This window comes from Macrobrachium nipponense, chromosome 25, assembly GCF_015104395.2.
Source record: "Macrobrachium nipponense isolate FS-2020 chromosome 25, ASM1510439v2, whole genome shotgun sequence".
Lineage (NCBI taxonomy): Eukaryota > Metazoa > Arthropoda > Malacostraca > Decapoda > Palaemonidae > Macrobrachium > Macrobrachium nipponense.
In genome coordinates, this window is record NC_087214.1 from 2,389,159 (window position 1) to 2,404,158 (window position 15,000).

At 35.3% G+C, this 15,000-nt stretch overlaps 1 protein-coding gene across 1 annotated transcript in view; it reads right to left on the reverse strand.

The window, feature by feature from the left end:
* Positions 1 to 15,000, reverse strand: part of LOC135198955 (uncharacterized) — a 69,484-nt gene that overhangs the window by 267 nt on the left and 54,217 nt on the right. The window contains exon 2 of the mRNA XM_064226874.1: positions 1 to 2,194. This exon is cut by the window's left edge and continues 267 nt beyond it. Coding sequence (XP_064082944.1) covers positions 1 to 2,166 — 2,166 coding nt within the window. The 5' untranslated portion in view covers positions 2,167 to 2,194. The remainder of the gene's footprint in view (positions 2,195 to 15,000) is intronic.

The window sequence follows — 15,000 nt, forward strand, 5'->3', positions numbered from 1 at the left end:
TTCTCTCTTCATCTGTGACACAAGGGATTTCAAAACCTCATTGTCAAGTCTAGTCTCAATACATGGGTCCAAAAGAGCATCAAGGTCAACATCATTCATTTCAGAGAGGCTGTATGATACATAGAGTTCATGAATCTCATCTATTGTATCATACAACACATCTCTCTCAGTACTGTAAAGTATTCCTGGTATGAAGGAAATCACTCCTCTGAATCTTACAAATAGATATTCCGCTTCATTTTCATCTTTATCTCCACTTCCATCATTATCTTCATGCTTGCAATGTGATTGCAGCACATCCAGAAGAATGTTCCCTCCTTTTGTCCTATTTGATGTTATGATGTCATTGCAGATACTGCCTGCAACTGCAAACTCCTGCTCACTTCTGTGTCTGTGGCAGTAGACCTTGACAATGTCCAGATGCTTCTTTGTTTTCTTTATGGAGAAATAGGACGACATGATGGCATCAAAGTTCTGAAGTGCCTCTGGAGAACCAATCTCCCTTTTAAAGCTTCTTACATCTGCCTCGGAATATTCATATTTTCCCTCAAGGTAATGTTTCAGACACCATTTTCTGTAGAGTGCATCAAATTCCTCCAGTGATTCTTCAGAGATTCCTGTCTTGTCAGAGATTCTCTTGATCTTGTGCCTTCTCAACTGTAAGTAGACTGATGTCCTGGTGCTCATTTCATCCCTTAGATCTGGACACTCGATGTAAAGGAGAACGAACAGGTTGAAATACAGTGGGGTTTGCAGGATGGCTCTAGTGTCAGTGTTCATTTCTTCTATTTTCTGAAGCAGCTCCTTTTTCATTTGCTCCTGTTGGGCGACATCATCTTTCAACAGGTGCCCAATGAGCTTTTCTGTGAGCGATTTCATATCCTTTTCCTGAAGACCTGAAACTTTGAGGTTGATTCTGGAACGTTTTGCTTTGTTCACAATATTGGTTAGTAACTCTGTGTTTCCTGGACGTGTCGTGACAACAAACTTCATCTTATTTGAACTCAGTTTTAAAAACTCTTGGAAGAGTTTTCTTGAATTCTCATTGGCCTCATCATAGCCATCACACAGGACTAAGCACTTTGAATCCAGGACTACCGATTTGACAAAGTCTAAGGGAAATAGAGCAGTAGTTTTTGGAATCATGCCTTTGATGTAGTCATCAAAGTTGTCGTGGTCATGATTCCTGAACTGCATGCAGAGCAGAAATGGGAAGGAAGAGAGTTCTGGCACATCATTTGTCTTCTTGCACCATCCCTCTGCATAGGAACAAAGAATTGTGGACTTTCCAGAACCAGCATTGCCAGATATAATCACAACTTCAGGGACTTTCCCTTTTGGGTCTTTAATGTTGAAGATTTCTTTTTGATTTACAATGATACTTTTATTGCCCCAGGGACCTCTATTTAACTCCTGATCATCCTCCACTTGTAGAGGTACCATAATCTGTCCTGGATCTGTAGTACCATGGTCAGCGAGCCAGTCGTAGGGCAAAACCTGACAGAGTCGTTCATTAAGAGACTGGAGTTCTATTACAGATGATTCTTGTATCATCTCATAGAATTCACTGCTAAAGTCTCCTATTTCTTCTTTAAACCTTTGTACATCCTGGGGGTTTGAAGGATCATATTTCTCACGGATCTTTTCTAGGAGCTTCGGAACAGCATCTTGGATCTCTGCTTTAAGATGGTCAGTGTCAGGACCATGAGATGGAAAGAGAGACTTGATTTTATCAAGAGTTTCCTCGAGTGTTGCTTGAAAGACTTTGAGTTTACCTTCCAATTCTGGTTCTGACATATGAGGCTCTTCATGGCAAACGAAGTTCCTCTCATCTTTGATCTTTTTTAATAACCCTTTTAATCCATCCCCAGGGTCATTCACCCCCTTTTGCCAAAGAGCCTGGCAGATTTTGTTCATCAATGTGATGTCCAGATCGTCCGGAAGCTTCTTTGTAAGATTTCTGATTTCATCTCTTGTAAAAGGACTCTTTCCTTGTAGTGGAACTTGGTTGTCGGTGAGAATCTCTCGGATGCTCCTGTGTTGTCCGTGGAGAAAGTGGAAGGTGTATATGAGGTGAACCACCCTCTTTCCAAACTTCCTCACAAATAGGCTCCGTCTTACATTTCGTAAATCATCGGAAGAAAAAACATGTGCAGAGGAAGCCATTTTGCACAAGACTTCAAGAAGAGACAACCTGAGGAGAAGAAGAAAAGAATAAGAGCAGTTAAGATGAGGATATAGAATGAGAGCAACAACAGTAATAATGATAACAGGAGAAGCAGCACTAACATCAGCTTTAACCTGACTCCTCCTCATGATGAGATCAATAGGAGGAGGAGGAAGAGGTGGAGGAGGAGGAGGAGGAGGAGTAGGAGGAACCAGAGAGAATTTGAGGAATTGAAGGATGGGAACAGATTGGTGGATGGAGGAGACTGGAGAAAGAGAAGGAAGAAGCAGACATTTTCCTTAAGTTATTAGCCTAGCTAAGATTAGGTTTGGGTAGGTTAGGACAGGTTAAGTCAGATTAAGTTTTTCAGACTTTGCCCCCCTCTGGTGGGGACCCCACTTGCACACCTGGAGCCACCCAAATCCAGTCGGCCACTCCTTCCTTGGCAACCCATTCCCCTCCACAAATCAAACCCTTCCCCCCCCCCCCCCCTCCACCTATTTGCTTCGATATTTTAGTACTAGTTTCAGCTGTTAAGTACTAGTTTTTGTGTTTTAGTACTAGTTTCATCTGTTAAGTACTAGTTTTGGTGTTTTAGTACTAGTTTCAGCTGTTAAGTACTAATTTTGGTGATCTAGTACTAGTTTCATCTGTTAAGTACTAGTTTTGGTGTTTTAGTAACTTATTTTATTTGTTCAATAATAGTTTCAGCTGCTAAGTAATAGTTTTGGTGTTTTAGTACTAGTTTCAGCTGTTAAGTAATAGTTTTGGTGTTGTAGTACTAGTCTCAGCTGTTAAGTACTAGTTTTGGTGTTTTAGTACTAGTTTCAGTTGTTAATTACTAGTTTCGGTGGTTAAGTACTAGTTTTGGTTGTTACGTACTTGTTTAAGATGTTGAGTACTAGTTTTGGTGTTTTAGTACTTGTTTAAGATGTTGAGTACTAGTTTTGGTGTTTTAGTACTAGTTTCAGTTGTTAAGTACTAGTTTCAACTATGAAGTACTAGTTATGGTGTTTTAGTACCAGTTTCAGCTTTTAAGTAATAGTTTTGGTGTTTTAGTACTAGTTTCAGTTGTTAAGTTCTAGTTTCAGCTGTTAAGTACTAGTTTTGGTGTTTAGTACTAGTTTCAGCTTGTAAGTGCGAGTTTATAGTACTAGATTCAGCTTTTAAGTACTAGTTTTGGTGTTTTTGTACTAGTTTAAGTTGTTAAGTATTTTGGTGTTTTGTATTAGTTTCCGCTGTTTTTCAATACTGGTTTCAGTTTTTAAGTACTAATTTTGTTTTTTTGTACTAGTTTCAGTTGTTGAGCACTAATTTTGTGTTTAATACTAGTTTCACCTGTTAAGCACTAGTTTTGTTGTTTTAATACTAGTTTCAGCTGTTAAGCACTAGTTTTGTTGTTTTAATACTAGTTTCAGCTGTTAAGTACTAATTTCAGTTGTTAAGTACTAGTTGCAGCTGTTAAGTACTAGTTTCGGTTTTTTAGCATTAGTTTCAGTTGTTAAGTAATACTTTCAGCTTTTAGGTACTAGTTTTGGTGTTTTAGTACTAGCTTCAGTTGTTAAGTACTAGTTTCAGCCGATAAGTTTTCGTCCGATTGTCGTAATGTTTGCACCATTTTAAATTAGCCGTTTGTATAATTATTGTTTGAAACTGTTAATTACTGTTTGGGTTTAATTGGACAGTTTATGTATAAAGGTATTTCTGTTGTTGTGGGTTATTAAGGAAGAGGTGTAAATGACCGTTTATGACTAGTTGAGTTTGTATATTACTTGTTGTTGATTGTCAATGATTATTTAAGATGTTCTCTTGGAGAGTGGGGAGTATGTGTAGTTAGTTGAAGTCAAGCCCTGTAGGAGATTATTACCTCTCCACCAAAGGATCGTTGTGTGTCTGTATCCATTATATAATATATATTTATATATATATGATATATATATATATATATATATATATATCATATATATATATATATATATATATATATATATACATATATCATTTTTTAAGTAAAGAAGAAAAAAACCAAGTCTGTTTTTCTTTACTGCCACACCGTTACATAAAGTTTTATATATGGAAATGTGCGCAATTTCATATAGAATACAACAAAATACAACTCATGGTTGTAGCTTTTATCAGTTTTGAAATATTTTCATATAAATAACGATAAGTGCCAAAATTTCAGCCTTTGGTCAACTTTGACTCAACCGAAATGGTCAAAAAACGCAATTTTAAGCTAAAACTCTTACATTCTAGTAATATTCAATCATTTACCTTTATTTTGCAACAAATTAGAAGTCTATAGCACAATAATTCGATTTATGGTGAATTTATGAAAAGAAAACATTTTCCTTACGTCCACCCGGTAACTCTTCCGAAAAAAATCAGAAATTTTTTTGTCCGATTGTCGTAATGTTTGCACCATTTTAAATTAGCCGTTACATAAAGTTTTATATATGATAATGTGCGCAATTTCATTTAGAATACAACTATAAACAACCCATGGCTGTAGCTTTTATCAGTTTTGAAATATTTTCATATAAATAATGATAAGTGCCAAAATTTCAACCTTTGGTCAACTTTGACTCGACCGAAATGGTAAAAAACGCAATTGTAAGCTAAAACTTTTACATTCTAGTAATATTCAATCATTTAGATTTATTTTGCAACAAATTGGAAGTCTCTAACACAATATTTCAATTTATGGTGAATTTATTAAATAAACTTTTTCCTTACGTCCGCGCGGTAACTCTTCCGAAAAAATCATAAATATTTTCGTCTGATTGTCATAACACCATTTTAAATTAGCCGTTACATAAAGTTTTATATATGTAAATGTGCGCAATTTCATGTAGAATACAACAAGAAACAGCCCATGGTTGTAGCTTTTATCAGTTATGAAATATTCACATATAAGTTATGATAAATATAAAATATTCGTCCTTTGGTCAACTTTAACTTGACAGAAATGGTCGAAAACTGCAATTGTAAGCTACAACACTTACAATCTAGTAATATTCAATCAATTACCTTCATTTTGCAACAAACGGGAAGTCTCTAGCACAATATTTCGATTTATAGTGAATTTTTGAAAACATCTTTTTTTTATGTCCGCACATTATGAATTCATGCATCATTTTGTGATAATATTTTCTCTGTGTTGCCTTGTTCGTTTCACAATGTGTTATATACCAAAATGATTGCAATTTAGTGTACAATACAACTAAAAATATTAACTCGTTAGCTTTAACCATTTTCCTCACAGCTCAATTTGTATACAATTATATATGAAATTTATTTTTTGCGCTATCATATATCCCAATATTTATATAAGATAATGATATTTTTTTCATTTCTGATGGTTGCATTCTAAACTTCAGGCAATGACAAAAAAAGCGGCCAAAAATGAACTCTTAATCTTGAAAACTAAGCGTGCTGGGATTTAATAAAAAAAAAAGAATTTCCGCTTCGGCGCTCACTCGCGAACGCCGCCGGCATACTGGAGACGATTTTTAAAATACCGCTTCAGCGTTTAAGTGTTAAGATGAAGTTAGGTTTTAGTTTTTTTTCACAATTTTGACTCAGTTTGGCTGCTTTTTGTCAAAATTGCCAATTTTTTTACAACATTTTTGCCAATAAGCCATTTTAACCCAGTTTTCCCCCATTGTTTCCCAACTTTGAACGCTTTTCCTTTGGCTAGATGAAGTTAGGTCAAGTTAGGGTAATTTTTGTGGAATTTTGGCCGTTTTTTCGCCAATTTTCTGCCAAATTTGGATGTTTTTGCCCAGTTAAGATGGAGTTGGGTTAGGTTATGGTCATTTTATTCCAATTTTTGGCTTCTTTTCTCCAACAGAGATGAGGTTAAACCGTGTTTGAAGGAATTTTCGCCCATTTTTGTCCAAATTTTAGAAGTTTTTTGCCTGTTAAGGTCGTTTTATGTAATAATTGCTGATTTTAGGCCATTTTTTAGTCTATTGAAATGGGGCCAGTTTAAATTAATGTGATTTGTATGGAATTTTTACCGATATTTGGTCAATTTTTTAAAAATAAGCTGTGTTTGACGGAATATCCGCCAATTTCTCACCAAATTTGGACATTTTTGGATTGGTTAGAGGAGAGTTTTGCTAGTTTTATCTCCAACTTAGGGTAGGTTAATCCATTTTAAGGTTAGGTTAAGGTTGTTTTTTTGGAATGTTTGTCCGATATCATGTGGGTTTTTGCCAAATAAGGTTCGATGAGGTCAAAGTTAGGTTAGGTTAACGTCATATTTGGGGAATTCCGACCAGTTTTCATTGAGATTTTGCCAAACCTCTCCGATTTTTTGCCAAACTTAGCAAGTGAAGGTCAGGTTAGGTTAAGGGTGATTTTATCCGATTCAGCCATTATTTTGGCCACCATTGTTGTTTTTACACAAGTTATGGTCTGGTTAGCTTAAATTATGTCATGTTAGGAGGTTAAGTGAGGTTCGGTTAAAGTTAGATTAGGTCCAAGTATGAGGTTAGGTTAATAGCTTTTCATGGAAGCTGGCCAGATATCATCCATCAGTCAACCATTTATTGCTTTTTTGGATCGTTTCTTCAAATAATGTTCTTGCAAGATTATTTGAACCAACTGAGGCTGGAATTGCAACCAGTGGTCCCATTGGAGCCAAATGATCGTTAGACACAAACAAAAAAGCAAGGAAGGAAAGGGGCAAAGGGTGAACGGGGGAAAGAAGAAAGAGAGAGGGTAAGAGGAAGAAAGGGAAAAAATCACAAATTTTAACTTTTTTTAAGTCCAGCAAAGGTCAGTTATAGCCTTTTTGGCTCCACGCCACATGAGGGGGCCCACATCTGATCGCTACCTGGTCCTACCCATGCATCAACTCCTCCCATACCCAACGGCACAATCTGATCCCGGATTGGACCCTCCCCCGATTTTTGGCCAATTTTTATTCAGCAATTTTTTTTTCCACCTTTTTGGCCATTTTTTTCCCCCGTCACTTCAAACTTGCTCTGTACCTATTGTCTTGCATTCTCCACCTTTCAATGGGCCTATAAACACCTTTCCCTTGGCTACTTTTTTCCGGACATTTATGAGCCCCTGGAGCCTGCCTGGGGGCCCACCTAGCATTATCACTGGATCCTCTCCATGCCCTACAAGATGCCACAAACCAGACCCTGCTCAGACAATTCCCCCATTTTTGACCAATATTGAACAGTTTAGTCATCCGCTGGCGCCATCTGGGAGCTGCGACACCGACCGACCGCGCTAGCAGCCTGAGGTGGTTGTTGGGTCATCCCTCCCTAGGGCCGACCCCGACCCATTCCCCACCTCACATCAGCCTCCCCAGCTCCCTCCCTTCTATTTTTGCCTAATAATTCTATTTCTGCTCATGACAATGTATATATATATATATATATATATATATATATATATATATATATATGCATACGTATGTATTAAAAAGAAGACGAATGAGTCGCCTTTAAACACGTGCTATATACACATATATATACATATATATAATATATATATATATGTTATATATATATATATATATATATATAGATATATAAAATATATATATACTATGCATATATATATATATATATATAATTGTATATATATATATATATATATATATCTATATAATATATATATATTATATATATATATATATAATATTATGATAACTTGATCACGAAGTATAAAATAAAACGTGATGCTATGTATAAATAAAGGTTTTTTGCCATGAAGGAGAAAAGGAAAAAGCAAGATAGCCAAGTACTTTCGGTCCTGTTCGGACCCTTTACTGAGGCAAACTCAGTAAAGGGTCCGAACAGGACTGAAAGTACTTGGCTATCTCGCTTTTTCATTTTTTCCTTCGTGGCAAAAAACCTTTATTTATACATAGCATCACGTTTTATATATATATATATATATATATATATATATATATATATATATATATATATATATATATATATATATATATAATATACATACGTATGCATATATATATATATATATATATATATATATATATATAAATATATATATATATATGCAATACGTATGTATTAAAAAGAAGACGAATGCGTAAAGCCTTTAAATACGTGCTATATATATATATATATATATATATATATATATATAATATATATATATATATATATATATGAATAACTTGATCACGAAAGTATATAAAACGTGATGCTATGTATAAATAAAGGTTTTTTGCCATGAAGGAAAAAAGAAGAAGCAAGATAGCCAAGTACTTTCGGTCCTGTTCGGACCCTTTACTGAGGCAAACTCAGTAAAGGGTCCAAACAGGACCGAAAGTACTTGGCTATCTCGCTTTTTCATTTTTTCCTTCATGGCAAAAAACCTTTATATATATATATATATATATATATATATATATATATATATATATATATATATATATATATAGCACGTATTTAAAGGCGACGCACTCGTCTTCTTTTTAATACATATGTATGCATATGAAGTTTTCATACATGTGGCTCAGTTCTCGAGGTACTAGATTGTCTTGGAGACAGTATCTCTCATGCATATGCTCTCAGTGCATTTTTTGCTGAGCAACTAGTTAAGTGCAATCCATGGGGTAGTGCCTAAGGGAGGGGGAATTTTTTTTGCTTTGTACCGGGGTTGAGGGGGTGAGTCCTTTTCTTTTTGTTTTGTTTTATCTTATCTCCCCCGTTTGGCCTTAATAACAAAGTTCAATGCTGGTGATAGGTGGTGATGTCTTATATTAGAAGATGGAAGATTGCAGGATGGGAGAAATGATATCCCGAGTCGTAGATTTGTTTATTCCAAGCTCTAAATCATATGGCAAACTAAAGATGTTATGAACTAGTATATGCCAGTAGCCAATGTAGTGGGTGACAGGTGAGCACACGTCTAGGAGGCCGAGCCATCTTAAGGCACTGGTCAGAGGAATAAATAGATATATATTAAAATAAATGGGGTTCATAACCATAGCACTTGCTGGTTAGAGACAGATGCAGAACAGTGGATTCCTCAAAATGCTGATATGAAATACAAATCGAAAACACGCGGTCACAGGATGACGAGATGCGAGCGCATTTCAGAAATATAAGGTAAACAAGGAAAGGTCGTTTCAGGTCAGCGAGTACGTGCGCTAGGCACAGAATAGACCTGCATGCCTACGTTCGTGTGTTCAGTAGCATGCGTGCATTCATGCGTCTGTTAGTCAGTGTACACACGTACGTTTGTAAGACAAAATAGATGGAATATTAAACCCCTAGCAAGGTGATTAACACACATGACCTGATATTGATTGAGTGTGGAAACAAGCCATAGAGGAAGGCATTTGGAGTTCCATCAGAAAAGGTAAAGTGAAAGACTTTGAAAAGTTTAACCTTTTATGTAGTGACATTATATTCTCATTTTCAGATGGATTCGAAGTCAGCATTTTAAAAAATGGATTCTCTAGACTTGTGTTGACTATGAATAGTCGGAAAGAATCAGATAAGAGGGGGTACTTACTTGAACATGATTTCAGGAAGAGCAATCATAGTTTAACAATTTTTGGGATGTTCTTTAACTCATTTTATTCTATTTTCTTGTTATCTATTTTGGGAAATAAAGATGATATTTTTGTACTAGTGGGAGTTTGAATTCGCCTACAGTTTTAATAATTGATTTTCAGCTAGCTCCATAGATGACACACAAAGGGACTATGGAGGGTAGGTTATGTTTCCAAGTTAGGAGTTCTCTACAATCATTTAAACGAGGGTCATTTTGACTCTCGTTATATATATATATATATTATATATATATATATATATTAATAGTATATATATATATATATATATATATATATATTTTATATATATATAGGTATATATATTTTATATATATAATTTATAAATATATATAGATATATATATATATACATTACTCTTATTATATATATATATATATTATATATATATATAACATATATATATATATTATAATATATTATATTATATCTATATATATATATATATATATATATATATATTATATATATAGAATATAATTATATATAATAAGTATATATATATAATAACCAGGGGACCACCACCTCCGTTCTTCACTTTGGTAGCGAAAGGCATAGCGGCAAACTGGTTTGGTAACACTTTCTCTCTCTCTCTCTCTCTCTTGACTGGCAACCGCTCTTCTCTCTCTCTCTCTCTCTCTCTCTTGACTGGCAACCAGCTCTTCTCTCTCTTCTCTCTCTCTCGTCTCTCTCTTCCTCTCTTGACTGTCAACCGCTTTCTCTCTCCTCTCGCTCTCTCTCTCTCCTCGAATCTCTCTCTCTCTCTCCATTTCATTAGGTCATCAAATTAGAGTCGGAACTACAAAAATAGACATTTATTTTAAAAGCAAAGTATTAATTGAATAACTCAGATTCTTACAGGAAGATTAAATGGAATGATAACTCAAAGCTCAGATAACTCAGATAACTCGCCTTAATTAACAGTCTATTCAGTAATTAGTCACACCATTCCTCCAAATGAATTATCCCACTCCTCTCCAGAATATAGTTCCCTCCACTAGAACCGCCTGTTTTAAAGAACAGGAGGAACAAACTATAAACACACACAATTGTAAATACAAAGTCAAAGGTTAAATGAAATAGAACATCTTTACAAAATATCAAAGATACAGTCAAGCCACGACTTTGGCTAAAATAGACCAAGCACTTTTCACAAACAGAAAAAACGTTGGCAGAGCCATCCCGGCTCTTTTTCTCCCCATAAGAGACTCTATGGTTCAGGCTAATTACATGCTATTATGAACGGACATAGCTCGTACGGACGCACGAATTCGCACCCATCGTCCACGCCTTGAAACTGCCCTAATCCAGTTTCAAAGTCACCTTTGACAAACACCCATAACGACAGACGAAGGTTGACTTGCCTAGGTAAGGATTTTAATGTCACACCATCCAACAAGGCATATCAGCATTCCTAAGCTGTGATGTTCTCTGTCTCCGAGGGAAGCTAAAAACGATGACTCCCCAATTTCTAAGGAATGTCTAAGCACGTGACATACAACAATGTCTCAGTCTTATATGTTACATATATATATATATATATATATTCCTATATGCTATTGCTTCTGCAATGCGCATCTTCCTCTCAATACTATGAAATATTGTAAAAGTGTTTGCTAAATTTTCAGATTCAGCATTATTTTTGCTTAGAGTTAATATGTCATAACAATGTGTGTTCAGAATTAAAAAAAATTAATTAGAAGGTAAGAATAACGTAGAATGTGAAAAGAGAGAGAGAAATTAGCATTGTCTCTTTGAAGCAGGAAATTGCTGTCATCACTCGAGATAGGAGGAGCTCCTAGGAGTTCTCCGCTTTGTTTGGAAATGTGTCATCATGTATGTCTGTGCGATCAGTAGCAAACCTGTATTGTTCATTCATCTTAATTGTAAAACCATGTGAAGATTGCATCATCTTTCGTAAGATCATTCTGGAGTGTTCTATATAAGAATACGTCATCTATGGGAAGTGACGTCACTTAGTCTTTGCTTTCAGTTTAAATAGTCATTCCTTTTACCTTAAGAGACTTTCATTGCCTTAAATCACGTAATAATAAATATTATTTATGACTGTAATCCCACTTTCTCTCTATTTGTTGTTTTAAAAGAGAATCATAAAGATTTAGCAAAGGAACTTCAGGTCCAAAACGATTTGAGCCAGTCAGGCAATAATGTCTTGCCCATTTAATAACCATACAAGAGAGATTTTGCCATTTTCAGATTTGAAACCATGTCGTAAGAAGATAACATCTCTCTCTCTCTCTCTCTCTCTCTCTCTCTCTCTCTCTCTCTCTCTCTCTCTCTCTCTCTCTCCGTACGAGAGAATTTTAATTTCGCATCAATGTAAAGATTTTAAAATTAGTGGTTGGTCTATATCTACTGACCCTTTTTGAACTTACTGGGTGAATTTTTATCACTAATAGACCACTCATTATTAATCCCTTATCTGACAAGTATACTATCAAAACCCCCAATAATGTTTATACAGCAAAATCCCTGCTGTGTTTATACAGCTAACCTCCATCAAATATAATGTTGAATATACCTTCTATCTTATGTATCCCAAGATAAATTCTTCCTCCTCTCTATTATAGAAATCCTATGTAAAGGTACCATAAAAAAACGCTTAATCCCGATTACAGGTTTCCATGGTAAAAAAAATAATTCAACTCTTTCCCCATTACAATGTAGTTTGTATCGACACACAAATTGCTAATTCTTCACCATGGAATGTCTTCATCAAAATTCCTGAAAGCAGTCCAAACCTCTGAGTGATCAACTCCAAAAGAAAATATCAACAATTCGTCTCATCCAAGACACCACAGCATTGTCAGCACCAAACAACCTGTTTATTCAACATGTCCTCAAATCACACCATTGACTTGTCTAGTCAGACTCGTAAACTCCGAAATCATCATTCCTCAAATTGGCCCCAAATTCAACCTTTAATCCTCGCTGGGAATCCTCTATAAAACTTTACTGATACCACAGAACCACATTAGACCTCAAAGTTATTCTCAGGACGTCCTCATTGTTACCACAAGGGTACCCAAAATTGTCCTAAAAAAGTCCTCTATTATATAGCCACCAATATGAAATATACCACCATAGGCTAAATCCTAAGCCATTTGACCCCTGATATACCTCAAAGTAAACCATTTGTGATACTGCCACATGTATATAACACCCAAAAAATCACCTCGTCAGGATATAAAACACGATCCCGGAATATTAACCAAATATATATTATCAGTGGTGAATAGAACCTCATTGAACACATCACCTTATCAGGGCCCCGTAAAACTACAATGCACTAGTGCCACCCCCCAAGAGCCATAATATCACAAAGAGCCACAATCACCACCCCATTGGCTCATAAAACCACAAATCACTAAAAATTTCCACCAGGTATCATCACCACCAAAAGTCATCACCAGAATAATCCCTGATAATATCTCTCAACTCCATGGTATTTTCCCACATTTTTTTCACCCCATTTTTCCATTAAGAAAATAATTACCTATGGGTTTTTTTCACCAAATCGCTGCAGTTTGTGCATAATAAGAAAATAGTAAAAGAATGAAAGAAAAAAATGCTACACAAGACTGATTAATCATATTTCGTCATCCATTTGTAAAATCTAAAAAAAAAGAAGAAAAGTGCAACTGCGCAGTCACCTTTTATCATTTTCCTGTCTTCATCTTTGATATGTGTCAATTTCGACCGACCTGTCTTTTCATCTAAGAGTACAAATCTGATTCCTTTATTTTCTTCAATAACTCTAAAAGGGCCCTCAAACTTTGAACCTAACTTGTAATTTAGTTCATTTCTCACATTGAATTTTAGGAATACATTATCTCCAATAGCAATTTTAACATCTAATGATTTCTCGTTGCTTCTTTCCACCATTTCTCGGGTCTTAGCCTCGAGATTACTGCTGAGACAAGCATGTCTCTCCTTTGCTGTGGAAATTAATGCTTCAATTGTATCTTCTCCATGATGAGGTATAGTTAGCAAATCAAATGTGCCTCGTGTTAGGCAACCAAACAATGCTTTGAATGGAGACACTTTAATGGAATCACTGACCATATTATATATGTTATGTCTAACTATATCTATTTATCTATCCTAGTTTCTATTGTATCCTCCTATAGTCTTCCTGAGAGCTTCGAGCACTTTCCTGTTTGCTCTTTCACATAACCCATTAGCTTCAGGTCTGTATGGAATAATTGTTACTTTTTGTATCCCCATGACTTCTGCTAAACACTCTAAGGTCCTGTTTATAAATTCTCTACCATTGTCGGTCAACAAAACCTTGGGTGAGCCATAACTGCAGATGACCCCATTGAAAAATGCTACAGCTACTTCATCAGCCGTTTTATGCTTAAGAGGAAAAATTTCTACTGTCCTGGTTAGTTCTTCTATCATTACCAACAAGTACGTATTTGCATATCAAGATTCACCAAAATTTCCTAAGATATCTATATGTACTCTCTGAAAAGGTCTACTTGGTATCGGATATGACCCTTATTTGCAACAAGTTACCCTTGCGGGTTTGCTAGCATTGCACACTGTACAGTTTTTTTTACAAAATTTTTCACATCTTTCCACATATTTTTCCAAACATACTTATTACACATCTCATTTTACTTAATTCTATCCCCAAATGTGGACTACTAAACCTGCAATGCACAATATCCAAAACTACTGGAATTAGGACTTTCAGAATTACGGTTTGTGTCATGTCTCCTTTACTTTTGCTAGTCCTTAATTTATATTTAATTTCCCTGACCAACAGATTACCTTCTAATTCTAAACCTGAAAAGGGTAACTTATAACCTTTCCTGACTGATTCCCCTCTGAGGAACACTTTTGCGTCTGCCAAAATTTCATCCTCATCTTGCCTTTGGTCTATGAGACTTATATCCCATTGTATAGAATCACTAGTAACTACCCAAACTTGAAATCCTTCCATATCATAAAAATTTCTACTAAGGGCATCTGCGACTATATTTAACTTGCCCTCTATGACTGTGACTGCTAGATCTAATGATTATGTTTCAAGAAATTTACTGGAATCAGAAATTATACAAATCACTAATAAAAACAAACTAGATCCATTTGGACCCATATATTTGTAAAATGTTTATGAAGGACCTTAAAATAAATGAACTACTAATTAATTAGTCCCACAAGTATATAGTAGTTGTTATCTCTCTCTCTCTCTCTCTCTCTCTCTCTCTCTCTCTCTCTCTCTCTCTCT